The following is a 15,097-nucleotide window of genomic DNA, read 5'->3' as shown; positions in this document are numbered from 1 at the left end:
GCGCAATTATAGCGCGATATATGCGCTCTGCCTCTGGAACGTACAATTTAAGCAGCGGAAATATTGTTTGATGTGTCACATTCAGAAATACCTCATTCAGAGGTTGTTTGTAATACACCATCAAACCCAGTAATGCACACATTGTTGACTCTCTCTAACCCCCAACTTTCTCTTTGCCTCTCTCGAGCTATGAGTCAGTTTCGGGCGTTAGCGGGTGTGCTGAGGGGTGGGTGTGTTGGAGGGAGTCAGTGGCTGCGATGGTGTGGAGGTGTCCCGGCCAGGCGCTGGGTTGATCCCAGGAGAGGCTGCTCGTCCGGGGCCGCGCCTGTTCTCTCCGCGGTGGTCAGCAGCCCCAGCTATGTGGAGGAGATGTACTTTGCCTGGCTGGAGGATCATAAAAACGTCCACGAGGTAATCGTGCAACATGTGCCATGTCTTCCCACATTACAGAATAAGAGATGACAATGTAAAATTGAATGTGTTTTTGCCCATGAATGGACATTTTTAGAGTGAACACACAGAGTTGGGTGGGAGAGGGTTTAGCAGCTACATTACCATAAACTGCTGTTGTCAGCGTTGGTCTTGAAAAGGGCACTTATTAAATGCGCTGCAGCTCAGATGCCTGGGGCATCTATAAAATAGAGGCTACTGCTACAATGTCTTGGATTCCTGTCCAGTGTTTCTCTGTCCTGTCATCCTCCAACCGTCCGTAAGCAGCAGGGATACTCCTCCTCCGTGTTTTTGCGATGGACCAGTTTGTCTCTGCTGGATCTGTCTTTCTGTGTGTTCTACAGTCTTGGGACACCTTCTTCCGTAACATCCAGGCCTCCAGTCCGTCTGGTGAGGAAGGTGAGAGACGCCCTTCCGCTCTGCTCCAGGGCCGAGCGCTGTCACCAGACACGGCACAGAAAGTGGTGGAGGACCACCTGGCCGTGCACAGCCTCATTAGAGCCTACCAGGTACTCCACACTCACCCGGCCCAGCTGTGACACACACACACACACACACACACACACACACACACACACACACACACAGCTATCAGCTTGTATAATGTACATTTATGTTATTCACAAATTAAAAGATTGATCACATATCTCATGGGCATCTGTTTAAATTGTAATGAATTAAGATGTCATCTACCCCGATCCGCAACTCGACGTGTGTGTGAAAAATACATCAAACAAAATCCACTCAACTTGCCGAAACAGATGCATGTGGCAATGAAAGCTGTTTATACTCTGTGTCCTTGTATTAAAAGGAATATACAATTTGTTTGTCCCTGCACGAGGCTATGCAAATTGCAAGATTACCTCTAACCTACTTACCCTTGCTGCTTTTTGAAAACTGGAAATATCAAAGCGATTACTTAAACCAAACAGGAGGTAACATTTCCCCTCCACCTCAAATGAATTTGAAGAACTATCAGAGGGATTTATTAAATTCTGTCTTTTGGCAAAGGCGTCAGTTTTATTCCCAGTTTGATGCAATCCTGGTGTGTGTGTGTGTGTGTGTGTGTGTGTGTACATGGACATGAAAGCACTCCCATGGGGCTCTTTTCTCAGAAAGGCTGACCTATAGTTGAGTGTTAGCTTATTCTCCAGCTGTTCACACTCGGCATCATAATGGTAGCCCCTTTCTGAATCTTATTCTCTCCTACCTGTCATTTTCCCTTTTCTTTACCTGATTCTCCTCAACTCTTCTTTCCTCCCTCCTCCTTCACATCTTTGTCTGTCTCTCTGTGTAGATTCGTGGTCACCATGTTGCCCAGTTAGACCCTCTGGGAATCCTGGAGGCTGACTTGGAGTCCTTTGTTCCCTCTGACCTGATCACTACCATCGATAAACTAGGTGAGCCTCACAACACCAGCACTCATACCACAGACATCCAGATCACAAAAGACGACCAAAAATCTAAATTGTGAATAAAAGAAGATTTTCATCTTGTCTTGAGTAGATATTCGTCATCGTTTTTCATTTACTCAAGTCGTTTCATAACCATAGGCTCCATGAAACACATGTAAAACAGGCTGTATCATTTAAACAATACATGTCACAGTAAAATGTTTTGTCATGTAAATACAGGTCTACAGTAATACTTGTACATTTTCTGTATTACTTTGTGCGGATATTGTATAGAGCTCTCTATTTTATCCCCCATTCCTAACTAACGGCAAATAGACATAACCCACAGGCGGTAAATATGCTAATTAGATTCCTACTATCGAAGTCCTTCCTTCTAATTACCTCAGGATACTTGTTGTGCTTACGTATTTCAGTCATAAGCATATTATTCTCATTTGCGGGTTTACTTCAAAAGCTTAATTTGCCATTTGTAATGAAAATATCTGGATTTAAATGTTTCCTCCTCTTAATTACGATAACAGTTTTTATCCCATTGAGGGTTTGTACAGTACATACATGTGCATCTATACACACATTATCCACACCCAGGGTTGCATAACTCATCATCAGACTCTGGTATTTCAATATAAAAGGCCCCATCACGTTTCCCCGCCAAGTCTGTACAGTATACGGGCTGGTCAGCCTAATGCTGTCATTAATCTCAGGCCAAGCTCTTGTCATTCTCCATTTCATTTAGCGGACTGAGGATCGGGGGATGCGGGACGGCCACTGAAAGCAATCGAAGTCGACAGTAACAGCTAGTAAAGAGGAGAGAGAGAGAGAGAGACATTGTTTCTGTTGGCTGCTGTTATCAGCGATCAGTGTGTGTCAGGACATAGCGTTGCATTATGTATTGTTACCAGGGCTAAAGCTCCCTAATGAAAGCTAATGACAGCCTCCGTGGCCCCTTATTTGGTCAGCTGATAGTACAAGAGTCTATTCTTGGCCCCCTTTGTCTTTGCTGTGTTCCTAATATGATTTGCACCTGTCTCCTCTTATGTTGCCTGCGATCTTGAGCTTGACCAGCTCTCTCAGGTGGGCTTTGTCAGCACTATAAGTTACGTGGGTCCTCTGATACGGGTGCTGTATCTCCACAGGTCCTGCTATTGTACTGTCTATAAACACGTCCTGGAAGTTGTTTTTACTTCATAACCAAGCTATATTTTCGATAGTTTTTGTCATCAAAAAGAAATTTACTTGGATCAAGATGTAAGTTAATTCACTGCATGTTTGCAGGGAGCATGACTGTCCTATTCAAAATAAAAAATTAAAAAATCCAGTCCAAAAAGTGATTCTGCTACCCTTTCAATAAGATTGATTTGGATCAATTTGGATTGTCACTGGAACAGTTCTCCTTGTAAGCTGGCAGCTTCCCTCCTCTACAGTGTGGTACTGCACAAAAACATGATGGCAATTGATACATATCAATAATTTAAAAAACACTTCATTTGTGAGGGAGATTCTTTTTGGGCAAGACTTGGAATAGGTGTTAGTCCTGTCTCAAAAGTCTGAAGCAAACCTGTGTTTCACGCGGTGTTTATCGTAGGTTTCTACGGTCTTGATGAGTCTGACTTGGATAGAAGCTTTCAACTTCCCCCCACCTCCTTCATCGGAGGAGCAGACAACACTCTTCCTCTTAAAGAGATCATAGGCAGACTAGAGGTATTGTTTTTGTTTACATGTGTTAATGATGGGGGGGGGGGCGTAAAACTATATGACGCTATCTGTTTATCTCTTCTTTGTCAGGCATCGTACTGTGGTCACATAGGAGTTGAATTCATGTTCATTAACTACGTGGACCAGTGTCAGTGGATTCGTCAGAAATTTGAGACTCCGGGAATCATGCAGTTCACTAATGCTGAGAAGAGGACTTTGCTGGCCCGTCTGGTCAGATCCACACGGTCAGCAGTGAATAAACATCGACTGACTTCCACTTTGATGACGGCACAATACCTCACTTTTAGTTATAGCTCACATCAGAGCCTCACATAACATTAACACAACTCTTGCACATGCATATATTCGGAGAGATAAACACCCTGTTCTTCATGTGAGCTAATTGTCACCTGTGATGAATGATCTCGGGAGTTACTGGAGTTTCCTAGAAGTGATCTGTCTGTTGTTAATGTGCATGCACTTCTTATTGTATCCTTGCTTGTACTATGCTGTTGCAGGGTTATCATTCCTATTAACACACACACACACACACACACATTGGTCCTGAAATAGATAAGCTAAATTCTTGAGCAAAAGTTCTCGAAACCATCACAGTTTTGTTCTCATAATAATTGTCTGTACAGAGCTTTAGTTACCATCGATACCAGTCAGTGTAATCTGTATCATCAGTTGTGCAGAAAAACATCCGTGAACCTTACATCTGAACATTTTTTATGTCCAGCTTTGAGGACTTCCTGGCCAGAAAGTGGTCATCAGAGAAACGTTTTGGTCTGGAGGGCTGTGAAGTGCTCATCCCTGCCCTTAAAACCATGATTGACAAGTCGAGCGCTGCTGGCATCGACAGCGTGATCATGGGGATGCCACATCGGTACCGTGTATCACACATTTCCTCACATCTTAGCTCAATCTGTGCATACAGCTGATTCTAGCCCTTCCATATTTGATAAAGGGGTCGACTGAATGTGTTGGCCAACGTGATCCGTAAGGACCTGGATCAAATCTTCTGCCAGTTTGACCCCAAGTTGGAGGCTGCTGATGAGGTGAGGGAACAGTGTGGAAAAGTATCAGAGGAACGCATTCTGGGGATGCTTTATTTCATAACCTTTCTCTACACCTGTAGGGGTCGGGTGATGTTAAATACCACCTTGGGATGTACCACGAGAGGATTAACCGTGAGACAGACAAGAACATCACTCTGTCACTCATGGCGAACCCCTCCCACCTAGAGGCAGTGGATCCAGTGGTTCAGGGCAAGGCCAAAGCTGAGCAGTTCTACAGAGGAGACACTCAAGGAAAGAAGGTAACTCTCATTGTACTGGATGCATGGTGGCTTATTTTCTGTTTGGTGCTGTAAATGTAGGTTTCCATCAGCGATACGTTGTGTCCTGTTCAGTCTATGATGTCCTTTTTACAGGTGATGTCCATCTTGATTCATGGCGACGCTGCTTTTGCTGGACAAGGAGTTGTGTATGAGACTTTCCACCTGAGTGAGCTCCCCTCCTACACCACACATGGTACAATCCATGTGGTGGTCAACAACCAGGTATTGGAGTGTTTGGTGTCATGGGACCTGATACATTAACCAATCACCAGAATGCATATATTTTGTAATGTACTCGCATGTTATGGCAGTCATACTAATCTAACACTAATGACATCACTGTTACTACTATATATTTAGTACTTCTGCAACTATTAATAATTTGGGCTGGACAATAATTCACTATCATCTGTCAACTGAAGGTGTAATCATATTGTTTTATTTATACAAATCAATTTTTTAAATTAATTATAAGGAAACTCTGAAGGAAAAACTAACAAAATGAACTGTTAAACGTTTTGTTTCAGACACATTAAGATATTTTACAATGTTAGTCATAACACATATGGGTATTTCGTGGTACTCGACATGATTTCATTAAATGTGCATGTGGCTCTCAATGTTTTGGTGTGTGGTTGTTGCCTCTCAGATTGGCTTCACCACAGACCCTCGAGTGGCCCGCTCCTCCCCCTACCCCACCGATGTGGCTCGGGTTGTCAATGCACCCATCTTCCATGTGAACGCCGATGACCCCGAGGCTGTCATGTACGTGTGTCGGGTGGCTGCAGAGTGGAGGAGCACCTTCAACAAGGATGTGGTCATTGACCTGGTTAGTCACAGCCGTGTCTTAATGGATTATCAGGAAACACAATTATAAGTGCACACTGAGACATGATTCCTGCGTGTGTATTTACAGGTTTGTTACAGGCGCTTTGGCCACAATGAGATGGACGAGCCCATGTTCACCCAGCCGCTGATGTACAAACAGATCCGTCGGCAGCAGCATGTGCTGAAAAAGTACTCCGACAGGCTCATTGCGGAGGGAGTGGTGACACTGCAGGAATTTGAGGTTTGTGATCTAATGCTGTTTGCTTTTATTATATATACTGTGTATTTGTAGCTGTTACTGTATACTGTTTTATGTGGCATCACCATCCGCAGGACTAAGTGCATTAAATCACACTCAGATATTACCCTGGCCTTCGAGTAAATATGTTGCGCCAGCAGTGCTGTATTTGAGTTTCAATTTACTGCCTCAGTTCAATCACCGAGCCTCACAATCCCTCACATAGAGAATATATTGCTCAATGAAGTGGAAATACACCTCAGATTCTTGCGCCATTCAATGGAATTGCTCAGGCTCGTCATCCAAAACAGAAAATTTGATTGTAACATCCATTCTGAACATTTTTTTTACACCACGATGTCAGAGAAATACTTCCTGGCCTTTGATGGGCATTGTTTTCTGTTGTGCTATTTGGACTCATCTGAAATATAGCAAAGCAGAACCATTACTGCCGGTGGAGAGTTCTCTCCTCCTCTAATATTTCTCTCTCTCTCTCTCTCTCTCTCTCTCTCTCGTGTTCTCTTTCTTTCTGTCTCATTTACACACAGTGTTGGTTAGCTGTAGTCCTTTTAGTTGAAGTAATTCAACTGTGCATCAGTTAATATGTGGCGTTTGGCATTGGTTGCAGGAAGAAGTTGCCAAATATGACGAGATATGTGAGGAGGCATACACAAGCTCCAAGGATGAAAAGATTTTACACATCCGACACTGGCTCGACTCCCCCTGGCCAGGTAAATTGTTCCTTTGCGATCCAGTAATTCAAATTCAGAAAATAAATCTTTTGATTGACTCCCTTTTCTGTGGATACTTTCTGTTCCTGCTGGAGTGAAGCTGTTTCACTCTCTTTCTCTCTCTGTAGATTTCTTCACAGCTGAGGGAGAGCCCAGGAGCATGAGCTGTGTGCCCACAGGACTGGATGAGGAGGTCCTGCAGCACATTGGCCAGACAGCCAGCTCAGTGCCTCTGGAAGACTTTCAGATCCATGCTGGTGAGTTGAGTACCTTTTGTGCTGGAGAATAGAGCAGACAGACGGTCTGATGACGGTAGTCCTACTGCTATGCTGTGCTAGAAATCGACACAATGACAGAAGAACATTGCTGCAGGATACGAGACACAAACTGCCGAATGATCAAGATCCTTAAAACACTTAAACCTCAGTGCCACGAGTTTCTTAATTTGTTGTCTGCAGGGATGATATCAAGTCAATTAAAGGAGTTCACCTGTAAACACATCCTTTCCTAACAGCAGGTGTTTAGCCTGCACAGCTGATTTGGCGCACACTATAACTATTAAGCCTGCCACAAGGGTTTTTAATGTTATTTATGACACAGTGCGTCAGCCCATTACGTTTTACACTCGCTTCCCCAGTGCTCTCCTAAGAAATCCCTTGGTTTCATTTTTGTTCATCTGTCTGTCTCTCTGTGTGTGTGTGTGTGTGTGTGTGTGTGTGTTCTCTCCAGGTGTGTCTCGTATCCTGCGTGGCCGAGCTGACCTGGTGAAGAATCGGCAGATGGACTGGGCTCTAGCAGAGTACATGGCCTTTGGTTCCCTTCTCAAAGATGGCGTTCATGTACGACTCAGTGGGCAGGATGTAGAGCGGGGCACCTTTAGGTGAGTCCATGTCAACCCAACTGAAAACTCAATGTTGCCTCTACAAGGATCGATATGAATCTTTTTTTTTTTAAACATCTCTGCCTTCTTGTGTCTTTAGTACGATATGGGACACTAGGAAGAGCCCTCTCTGCCACCACAGTATAGTAATGAGTAAGTGTAGTCAGTGAATAAACAGCATTTTAGGAATCTAGATTTTTACCGCTTATAGCTTGAGAGTCCTTGTGAAGTCATTGTCTCATCACTCGCTGAATGAACTCACTTACTGGGTCACACATTAGCTTTGTCTTTCCCTACAAGGCGTGTTGCTAATTGGTGCTCAACAAACTTGGAGCTAAATCATATCGAGATGACATTTTATTATCTTTTCATAATTCAACAAAGGTGTTGTCTGGAGCGCATTGGTAGCCGAATGATTACAGCGCATGACGTAATTTAACCGCATCGTCATTTTTATTCTGGCCTCGGGAAAAATGATAATCTAAAAAATCAAACGAAAAAAGTGTTGCCCAAAATGAATAAAAGGAGTCGTTTACTCATGAAGAGTTTTTTAATTTTTTTTATTTAATGTACAACACTGCATCGTTGTTGGAAAAATATTTTTAACATTGAGATATTGATTTCAACGAACCACCCAGCCTAACAATGAGTTGAATTGATATTGCCCCAAATGTATTGTTTTGAAATTAAATTGGGTCATTTGTTGAGTCTGTTGGGGTCAGCCTGCCTGACTGGACATCAAGGGTAAATCACCTAGAAATAGTGAATGAAGTAATTGGGGGGGGGGGGGGGGGGGGAGGGTGTCTGACAGACAGAAGAGTCTCCTGGGAACTGTGAGGCCCACGTGGTGTTGTCATGGCATGGAGGGACGAGTGACACATGAACAAAACCAGCTCCCCCTTTCACTGTGCCTGTCTCATCTGTCCCCTATCATTTCTCCACCAGCCCATCTTCACTGACACCCCCCCCCCCCCCCCCCCCCCCCCCCCCTCTCAGCTCACAGCGACATACATCACACTAACTAACCAGAGGCTACGGGGCTTTTTCTCCTGCCTCGCATTCACCACTGACATCTACTTCTTCCCAGCCGCTGTCCCCTCCAGCAGGGTAATTTGCCAGGCTGACAAAAATGACAGCAGCCAAATACTCCACCCTTTATCTCCGTATCACCTGTTGTTCATTTAAATCCTCTTCCGTGTGAGAGTCCACATTGTGTGATTTGTTTTCTTTCTCATTGAACTTCAGGTATACTTTACCACCTCTTACTGCTTTTTTTCCCCCACCTACACTTTTTTTTCATCCCCCGCTACTCTGTTTCCCTTCACAGTTCTTAGGAGCTGAGCATATTGGCATGTTGCAGTCGAGTGGGTCTGTTTGCGTTTCTGTGATGTACGTAACAGCGTGCACTAATGGATTCTTTCGTCGTGTTTGGGTGGGTTGCGTGCGCCGTGCACCCCTTTCCCTGACTAATGGGGCCCCCAGGCAGAGGAAGTGTGTGTGTTTTTGTGTTTGTGAAAGAAAGAAAGAAGAGAGGAGTGGGCACACAGTTTGAGGCAATCCCAGAGAAAGACCTCATTCTCGTGAGGTTTTTGGTTCCTCTTTGGATTGCATGCAAGTGGTTCGAGAAAATGAAACGTGAAATTATGTGCGTTACCTCAATTAATGCTGGATGCTCTCGATTTTGTTCGTTCATCAGAAGATTTTTTGAACAGAAAGTGGATGTACGAATGTGGATCAAGGATCAAACCCAACAATTATGCAGTACATTATATGCCTTCATTAGTCCATAATTATGGGTGATGTTATTCAGCGGACCCAAATCATGATTATCTAGTCTTCAAGGTGGTAATATATCATGTTCAAGATAACAATCAATAGATTTTGGTTATTTCCTGCAGTTGTTCCGCGTGGCCGTTACATAACCTTTCGAGTCCAGTGTGTGTGTGTGTGTGTGTGTGTGTGTGTGTGTGTGTGTGTGAGAGTGTGTGTGTAGAAGTCATTGAAGTGATGTTAAAGGGGTGTAAGTGATTGTCTGATCGTGCTGGTTTTGAAGGCTGATTCTTGCAGTGGGAGCGAGTGGACTGCTAGAACGCTTGGTTCTTTGCTCCCATCAACTCCTGTACAACTCCTCATACTGACTGAAGATGAGGAGAGTGGAGGGCACTTTTCATGAAGCGCCTTTATGTGCAGTGTGTGTGTGTGTGTGTGTGTGCACCCTGCATTTCCTCCGTTAAGAACCTTTTTAATAAATCCTTTTACCCTGTTGTTTTTGCCATCGTCATTGAAGACAGCTTAAGAGTCCTGCAAATCCTTTATGGCAATATCGGGCCGCTGTTATAAATACTAGACTTTGTTTTTGTCCTCTACTTTAAATACTGGTGGTGAAATTATTTATTCAAGCAATAATTAATCACAACAAGTCATTTATCAAGTAAAAATATTTGAAACATTTTTGAATCAATTATGAAATTCATGTGTTTGTCTGTTTTCTATACAACATGTGTCACAGCCTCTTAAATTGATTTGTGTGGTTGTTTTTGTTTATATCCAACTTTATCAACTCATCTCAGCTGAATGTGATGGTAATGTATTTCTGTTGGTCAGTCAGTTCACTTTGATCTGGGCTGGAATATCTCAACAACTATTGGATGGCTTGTCAAGGATCAAAGGATCAATCCAAATGACTTTTGTGTTCATGTTTGCATGCTATCACACTTAACTAAGATGGTTAACACTGTAAACATCATAACTGCTGACAGTTAGCTTGTTAGCATTTTCATTGTAAGCATGTCAGCTCAAGCCACAGATGTAACTAAGTACACGCTCACAGAGCCGATAGCATGGCTGTAGTACTGTTTCTCTATGCCTGTTTCAGTCCTTTCTGTTTCTGGCTCCCTTATGTTTTGCAGCCACCGTCATCATGTTCTGCATGACCAAGAGGTGGACAAACGTACCTGTGTTCCCATGAACCACCTCTGGGCCGACCAGTCTCCTTACACTGTCTGCAACAGCTCCTTATCAGAGTATGGAGTGCTGGGTAAGCCAGACAGCATGCTTTAGTTCGTAGGTCATTTTCTGTAGCTCCATATAATGATGCATGTGACTCCAGGTTTTGAGCTTGGCTTCGCCATGGCGAGTCCGAATGCTCTGATCCTCTGGGAGGCCCAGTTTGGAGACTTTCACAACACAGCCCAGTGTATCATTGACCAGTTCATCAGCCCGGGTCAGGCCAAGTGGGTCCGCAACAATGGTATTGTCCTACTGCTGCCACACGGGATGGAGGGAATGGTGAGAAGGGAAAACAAAGCACCCTATATGATGTCATTCTGTAGTATTTACAGATGGATTTGGATGTTTTTGGAATACATGTTTTAGTGTTATTCCTCTTCCATTTTGTCATCATGTGTTATATGCTGTCGTTCTCTTCTGTCCTCAGGGCCCAGAACATTCATCAGCGCGACCTGAACGTTTCCTGCAGATGAGCAAAGACGATCCCGATCACTTCCCTGTATGTTCACATGTGCACTTTACATTATGGCTCTAATGCTTACCAATTTAAGTAACATCATTACCTAATGCAAAAACTCAAAGCCACCACACAGTGACCTGCAGTTTATTGGCTATGCTGATGTCATGACCACTTAAGTAATGGCTTAAGTGATGATTGCCAATTTCTCTAGAGCTTAAAAGTCTCTTCATTATGGCCTCCAAAGAGTTGGTACTCAGCAGTAACTCATGTCCCCAGGGTGCACTGGTATGAGTGAACATTCAAGGAGGTAACCACAGCGGGCTGTATCAGCAAAAGCTTAACAGATTCATCTTCAAATGGGATATTGATCAAACTATTAGTGGGAGCACCCAAAGGGATTAACATTCACTGTCCTGTGTGTGTGTGTGTGTGTGTGTGTGAGAGAGAGAGATACAGTACACTGATGCACTCATGCATATCCTGCCAAATTATGAGAAAAAAACATGGCTGCAACCAACACGACAATTCTGTCATTCAGAATTCTTTTTTTCTTTTTTTAAGGAGTTCAATGGAGATTTTGAGGTCCAGCAGCTGTACGACTGTAACTGGATTGTGGTAAACTGCTCAAAGCCTGCTAATTACTGTCATGTGCTCAGACGGCAGATTCTGCTACCATTCAGAAAACCGGTAAAGTGTAACATCGTCTTTACTATATGTTCTGTGTCTTAATTAGCCCCAGTTTGTGCTTGTTTTGTAATTATTGATTGTACATTTGAAATTCAGCATCGATTGAAGTCACACACGTACAGTAAGCCTACTACCATAAAACGTCTAGATGGTCATTTGACAAGACTATATATTAAAGGCAATTCCTTATTTCCTTGCTGACATTAAAAAAAAGCAGTTTGGGCTTTGTATTTATCTTTGAGTGGGTCATGTCTGTTATTGGAATGAAATCAAGAGTCTCAAATATGAAAACATAAGAGGCACAAACTGGGGTTATGTCCTTTTCACATCTGTTCATTGCTTTATCATAAGAGACAAACTATTAAAACTACTATGTTATGATACAATACCATCTCAAAAAGGATCTCTGTTTTCAGAAAGATGCATGAATCTGATTTAAACCTCTAAAGTAGAGCTAGTTTGGGTATAAAGTTTTGGGGCGCAAAGCATTACTCCTTTTGTGTATATGCACAGCTCTTTTTTCAGTCTCTCACAGTTTTCAGCCACAGTGAATGTCTTAACTGATCCCCTGTTGCACATAAATGCAATGCTTTACCAAGCATGAGAAAATGACTTCCTGAGCAAATTAGCGAGGGGGGCCAATTGGGGATAATATTGTTTGTTTTTTTGTGAAAAACTCTGAATTTGGTCGACTGAGCACAAAGGGTTTTATTTACTTGATTGTTGAAGAAATGTTTTGTTTTCCCAATGCTGAGCTTGCGTGCTGTATGGTGGCAGCAAATTAGCGTGAAAAGAGATAAAAACTTTTTTTCTCTTGAATTTTTTAAAAGCGTGCAAAAAAAGATGCAGATGATGGAATCTATCTGTTGTTTGTCATTGACGGAAACGTTTCCCTTTTTTCTTCCCCCACAGCTGATCATTTTCACTCCAAAGTCTCTGCTGAGGCACCCTGATGCAAGGTCCAGTTTTGATGAGCTCGCTGAAGGTGGAGTTTTACTTTGTCTCAGAAAAATGTGACGTAAAAATCTGTCATAAATGTTGGCGGACTGGATTTGTGTTGCATATCATATTCAATGTCTGCAGGCACTAAATTCAAAAGGTTGCTTCCAGACGAGGGCCTTGCGAGTCAAAACCCATATCAAGTGAAGAGGGTGATTTTCTGCACTGGCAAAGTCTACTATGAACTGGCCAGAGAGCGGAAACGGCACAAATTGGAGCAAGACATCGCCATCATCAGACTTGAACAGGTGTTTAACCCCTCAGCGCATGCCATGCACTGAATTTTGAAAAAAGAGTGATACAATGTCATCATTTCCTCTTCTACTTATTCTTCGACCTCCCCCCTCAGATCTCTCCATTCCCGTTTGACCTGGTCAGAGCAGAGGCAGAGAAATACACCAATGCTGAGCTGGTCTGGTGTCAGGAGGAGCACAAGAACATGGGGTACTATGATTACGTCCGGCCACGTTTACTCACAGTGGTGGCCAACAGGAGGCCAGTTTGGTAAGGGGCTTATGTTCACTTGTCACCTGATTTGTTCATGACAGAGGTAAATTGGAATAATCAGGTGACACACCTTCAATATTTTATTTCAGGTATGTGGGTCGGGACCCGGCAGCTGCTCCTGCGACGGGGAACAAGTCCACCCACCTGAATGAGCTGAAGAGGTTCATGGACACAGCGTTCAACCTGAGAGCCTTCCATGGGAAGGACTTGTAACTGAGAACTGGAGCGAGAAACAGACTGGAGGTGCAGTTTCATCTCCAACCATTATGGTCTATTTATTAAGTCTTAAATTAAGTGCAAATTGGCACATTATGAAAGTCTTTTAGCTTTGTGACAATCTGGAGCATGGTGTTTTTGGTAAATATAGTTTCCACCCGTAATAATCGACAGCGCTAACTGACCTACTCCTGGATCAGACGGCACAACGTTTATGTTTATTGAGATGCTCTCTATGTCAGATTTAGTAAGCGATTATTGTTCAAACCCGATCAATAATAACTTGCAGTCTTTCACGGCCTGCAACAACGATGATGTGAAGAGCATCATGAAGCACAACAACAAATTGGACGCACTAGTCTTCCCAGGGGCCTCGCGAGTATCCCAAACACTGTGATAGAACGACAAACTGTTGTGCTCTGACCATGTCCCATGCAAGTAAAATCAAGTCGTTCTGATTGGTGTAGCCTCGAATAACCCTTTATCACCATTTGTCCTTTTAACCTCAGTTTGGATAAGGGACACTCCACACAAAACACCTCATCTGTCATCGGGCATTTACAGTCCGATCACACGTAGTCTGGATCTGCACTTTATTCAATGAACACTTCTCATCGCAGGACATTTACTGTATGAGGGCTTATATGTGTGCATGCACCACTAAGCCTTGTCTAAAGAGAACCAGACACAAAGACTTTCAGCCCCTCAACCGTGCTACAACACCTTCATTTCATAATAAAATACAATAAAAACATAAAATAAAAGTCACATCATTGTTACCCAGTTATGTGGTGAAGTAGCAACAGTACCCTCTTTGTACCCCTAATAACACACCAAAATTAGGATTTGTGACAATCACGGTTATTGGAGTAGCTTTAGTGTACTAGTATATAATATATAATACTAGTATATGATCGTAGTATAGATTTGTTTTTGTATTGATTTTTGTAGATGAGTAATGGAAGCAATGAGACACACACAAAACACCAACTGGTGTAATTAAACAATGAATGTGAAATACACATCGCAGGTATGAAGACTGTTTTGAAATTGAACACATCAGTAGGTTTAGTGCCTGTATTTGTTTTGGCTACCTTAGCTGTAAGTCAAGGAGTGCGTATTTATTGTCACACCTCACTTCACCAGGAGACGTGAGCCAGCTGGCACAGCGACTGGCGGCCATGTTTTCTATTGAGGACATAAGGCTCAGCTTCCTCTTTGGAGGCTGAGGGATGCGCACACATAAATACAGCAAAGCTTTGGATGCTTTCAGAGAAATATTGACACTTTGTTGTCACGTTAAAATCCCCAGGTATTAGTTACCACTGTGTTTAGAAATGTTCTGTTTCCTGTTTCGCTAAACTGTAGCTTACCTTTTTTCACTTTCAGCTGGGATATTTAAAAACATAGGCCATGCACAGATGTAATTTTACATTTATTTATTACAATTATTTTAAAGACGGATTATTTGTGTTCGTATTTTAATGAAAAAAAGATGTCCACATATTAATATGCAATAAAATATGCAATACACTGTATTTAAGTTTAAGAACCTGCTTGGTCATGATTTTTGGTTGCAGATGATGCTTGACAGTGTAAAATAGTTTAAAGCGAGAATTCATACATTCTTTTTTTAAATT

General features: G+C 42.8%; 1 protein-coding gene across 1 annotated transcript; it reads left to right on the top strand.

Annotated features, from left to right (window-relative positions):
• Window positions 1–189: 189 nt before the first annotated feature.
• Window positions 190–14,861, top strand: ogdhl (oxoglutarate dehydrogenase L; the record flags this gene model as incomplete). The annotated part of the gene is made up of 22 exons (XM_079280795.1): window positions 190–411; window positions 795–959; window positions 1,748–1,850; window positions 3,451–3,566; window positions 3,651–3,805; window positions 4,303–4,449; window positions 4,531–4,621; window positions 4,702–4,881; window positions 4,996–5,124; window positions 5,552–5,731; window positions 5,819–5,971; window positions 6,597–6,699; window positions 6,828–6,956; window positions 7,429–7,579; window positions 10,489–10,616; window positions 10,689–10,867; window positions 11,016–11,087; window positions 11,610–11,735; window positions 12,648–12,720; window positions 12,819–12,982; window positions 13,084–13,238; window positions 13,331–14,861. The coding sequence occupies 22 exons, from the start codon at window positions 190–192 to the stop codon at window positions 13,452–13,454; spliced, it is 3,045 nt and encodes a 1,014-aa protein (XP_079136921.1). The 3' UTR covers window positions 13,455–14,861.
• Between the last annotated feature and the right edge of the window lie 236 nt (window positions 14,862–15,097).

This window comes from Melanostigma gelatinosum (genome assembly GCF_949748355.1).
Source record: "Melanostigma gelatinosum genome assembly, chromosome: 12".
Lineage (NCBI taxonomy): Eukaryota > Metazoa > Chordata > Actinopteri > Perciformes > Zoarcidae > Melanostigma > Melanostigma gelatinosum.
This window is presented reverse-complemented; position numbering and strand designations above follow the sequence as displayed.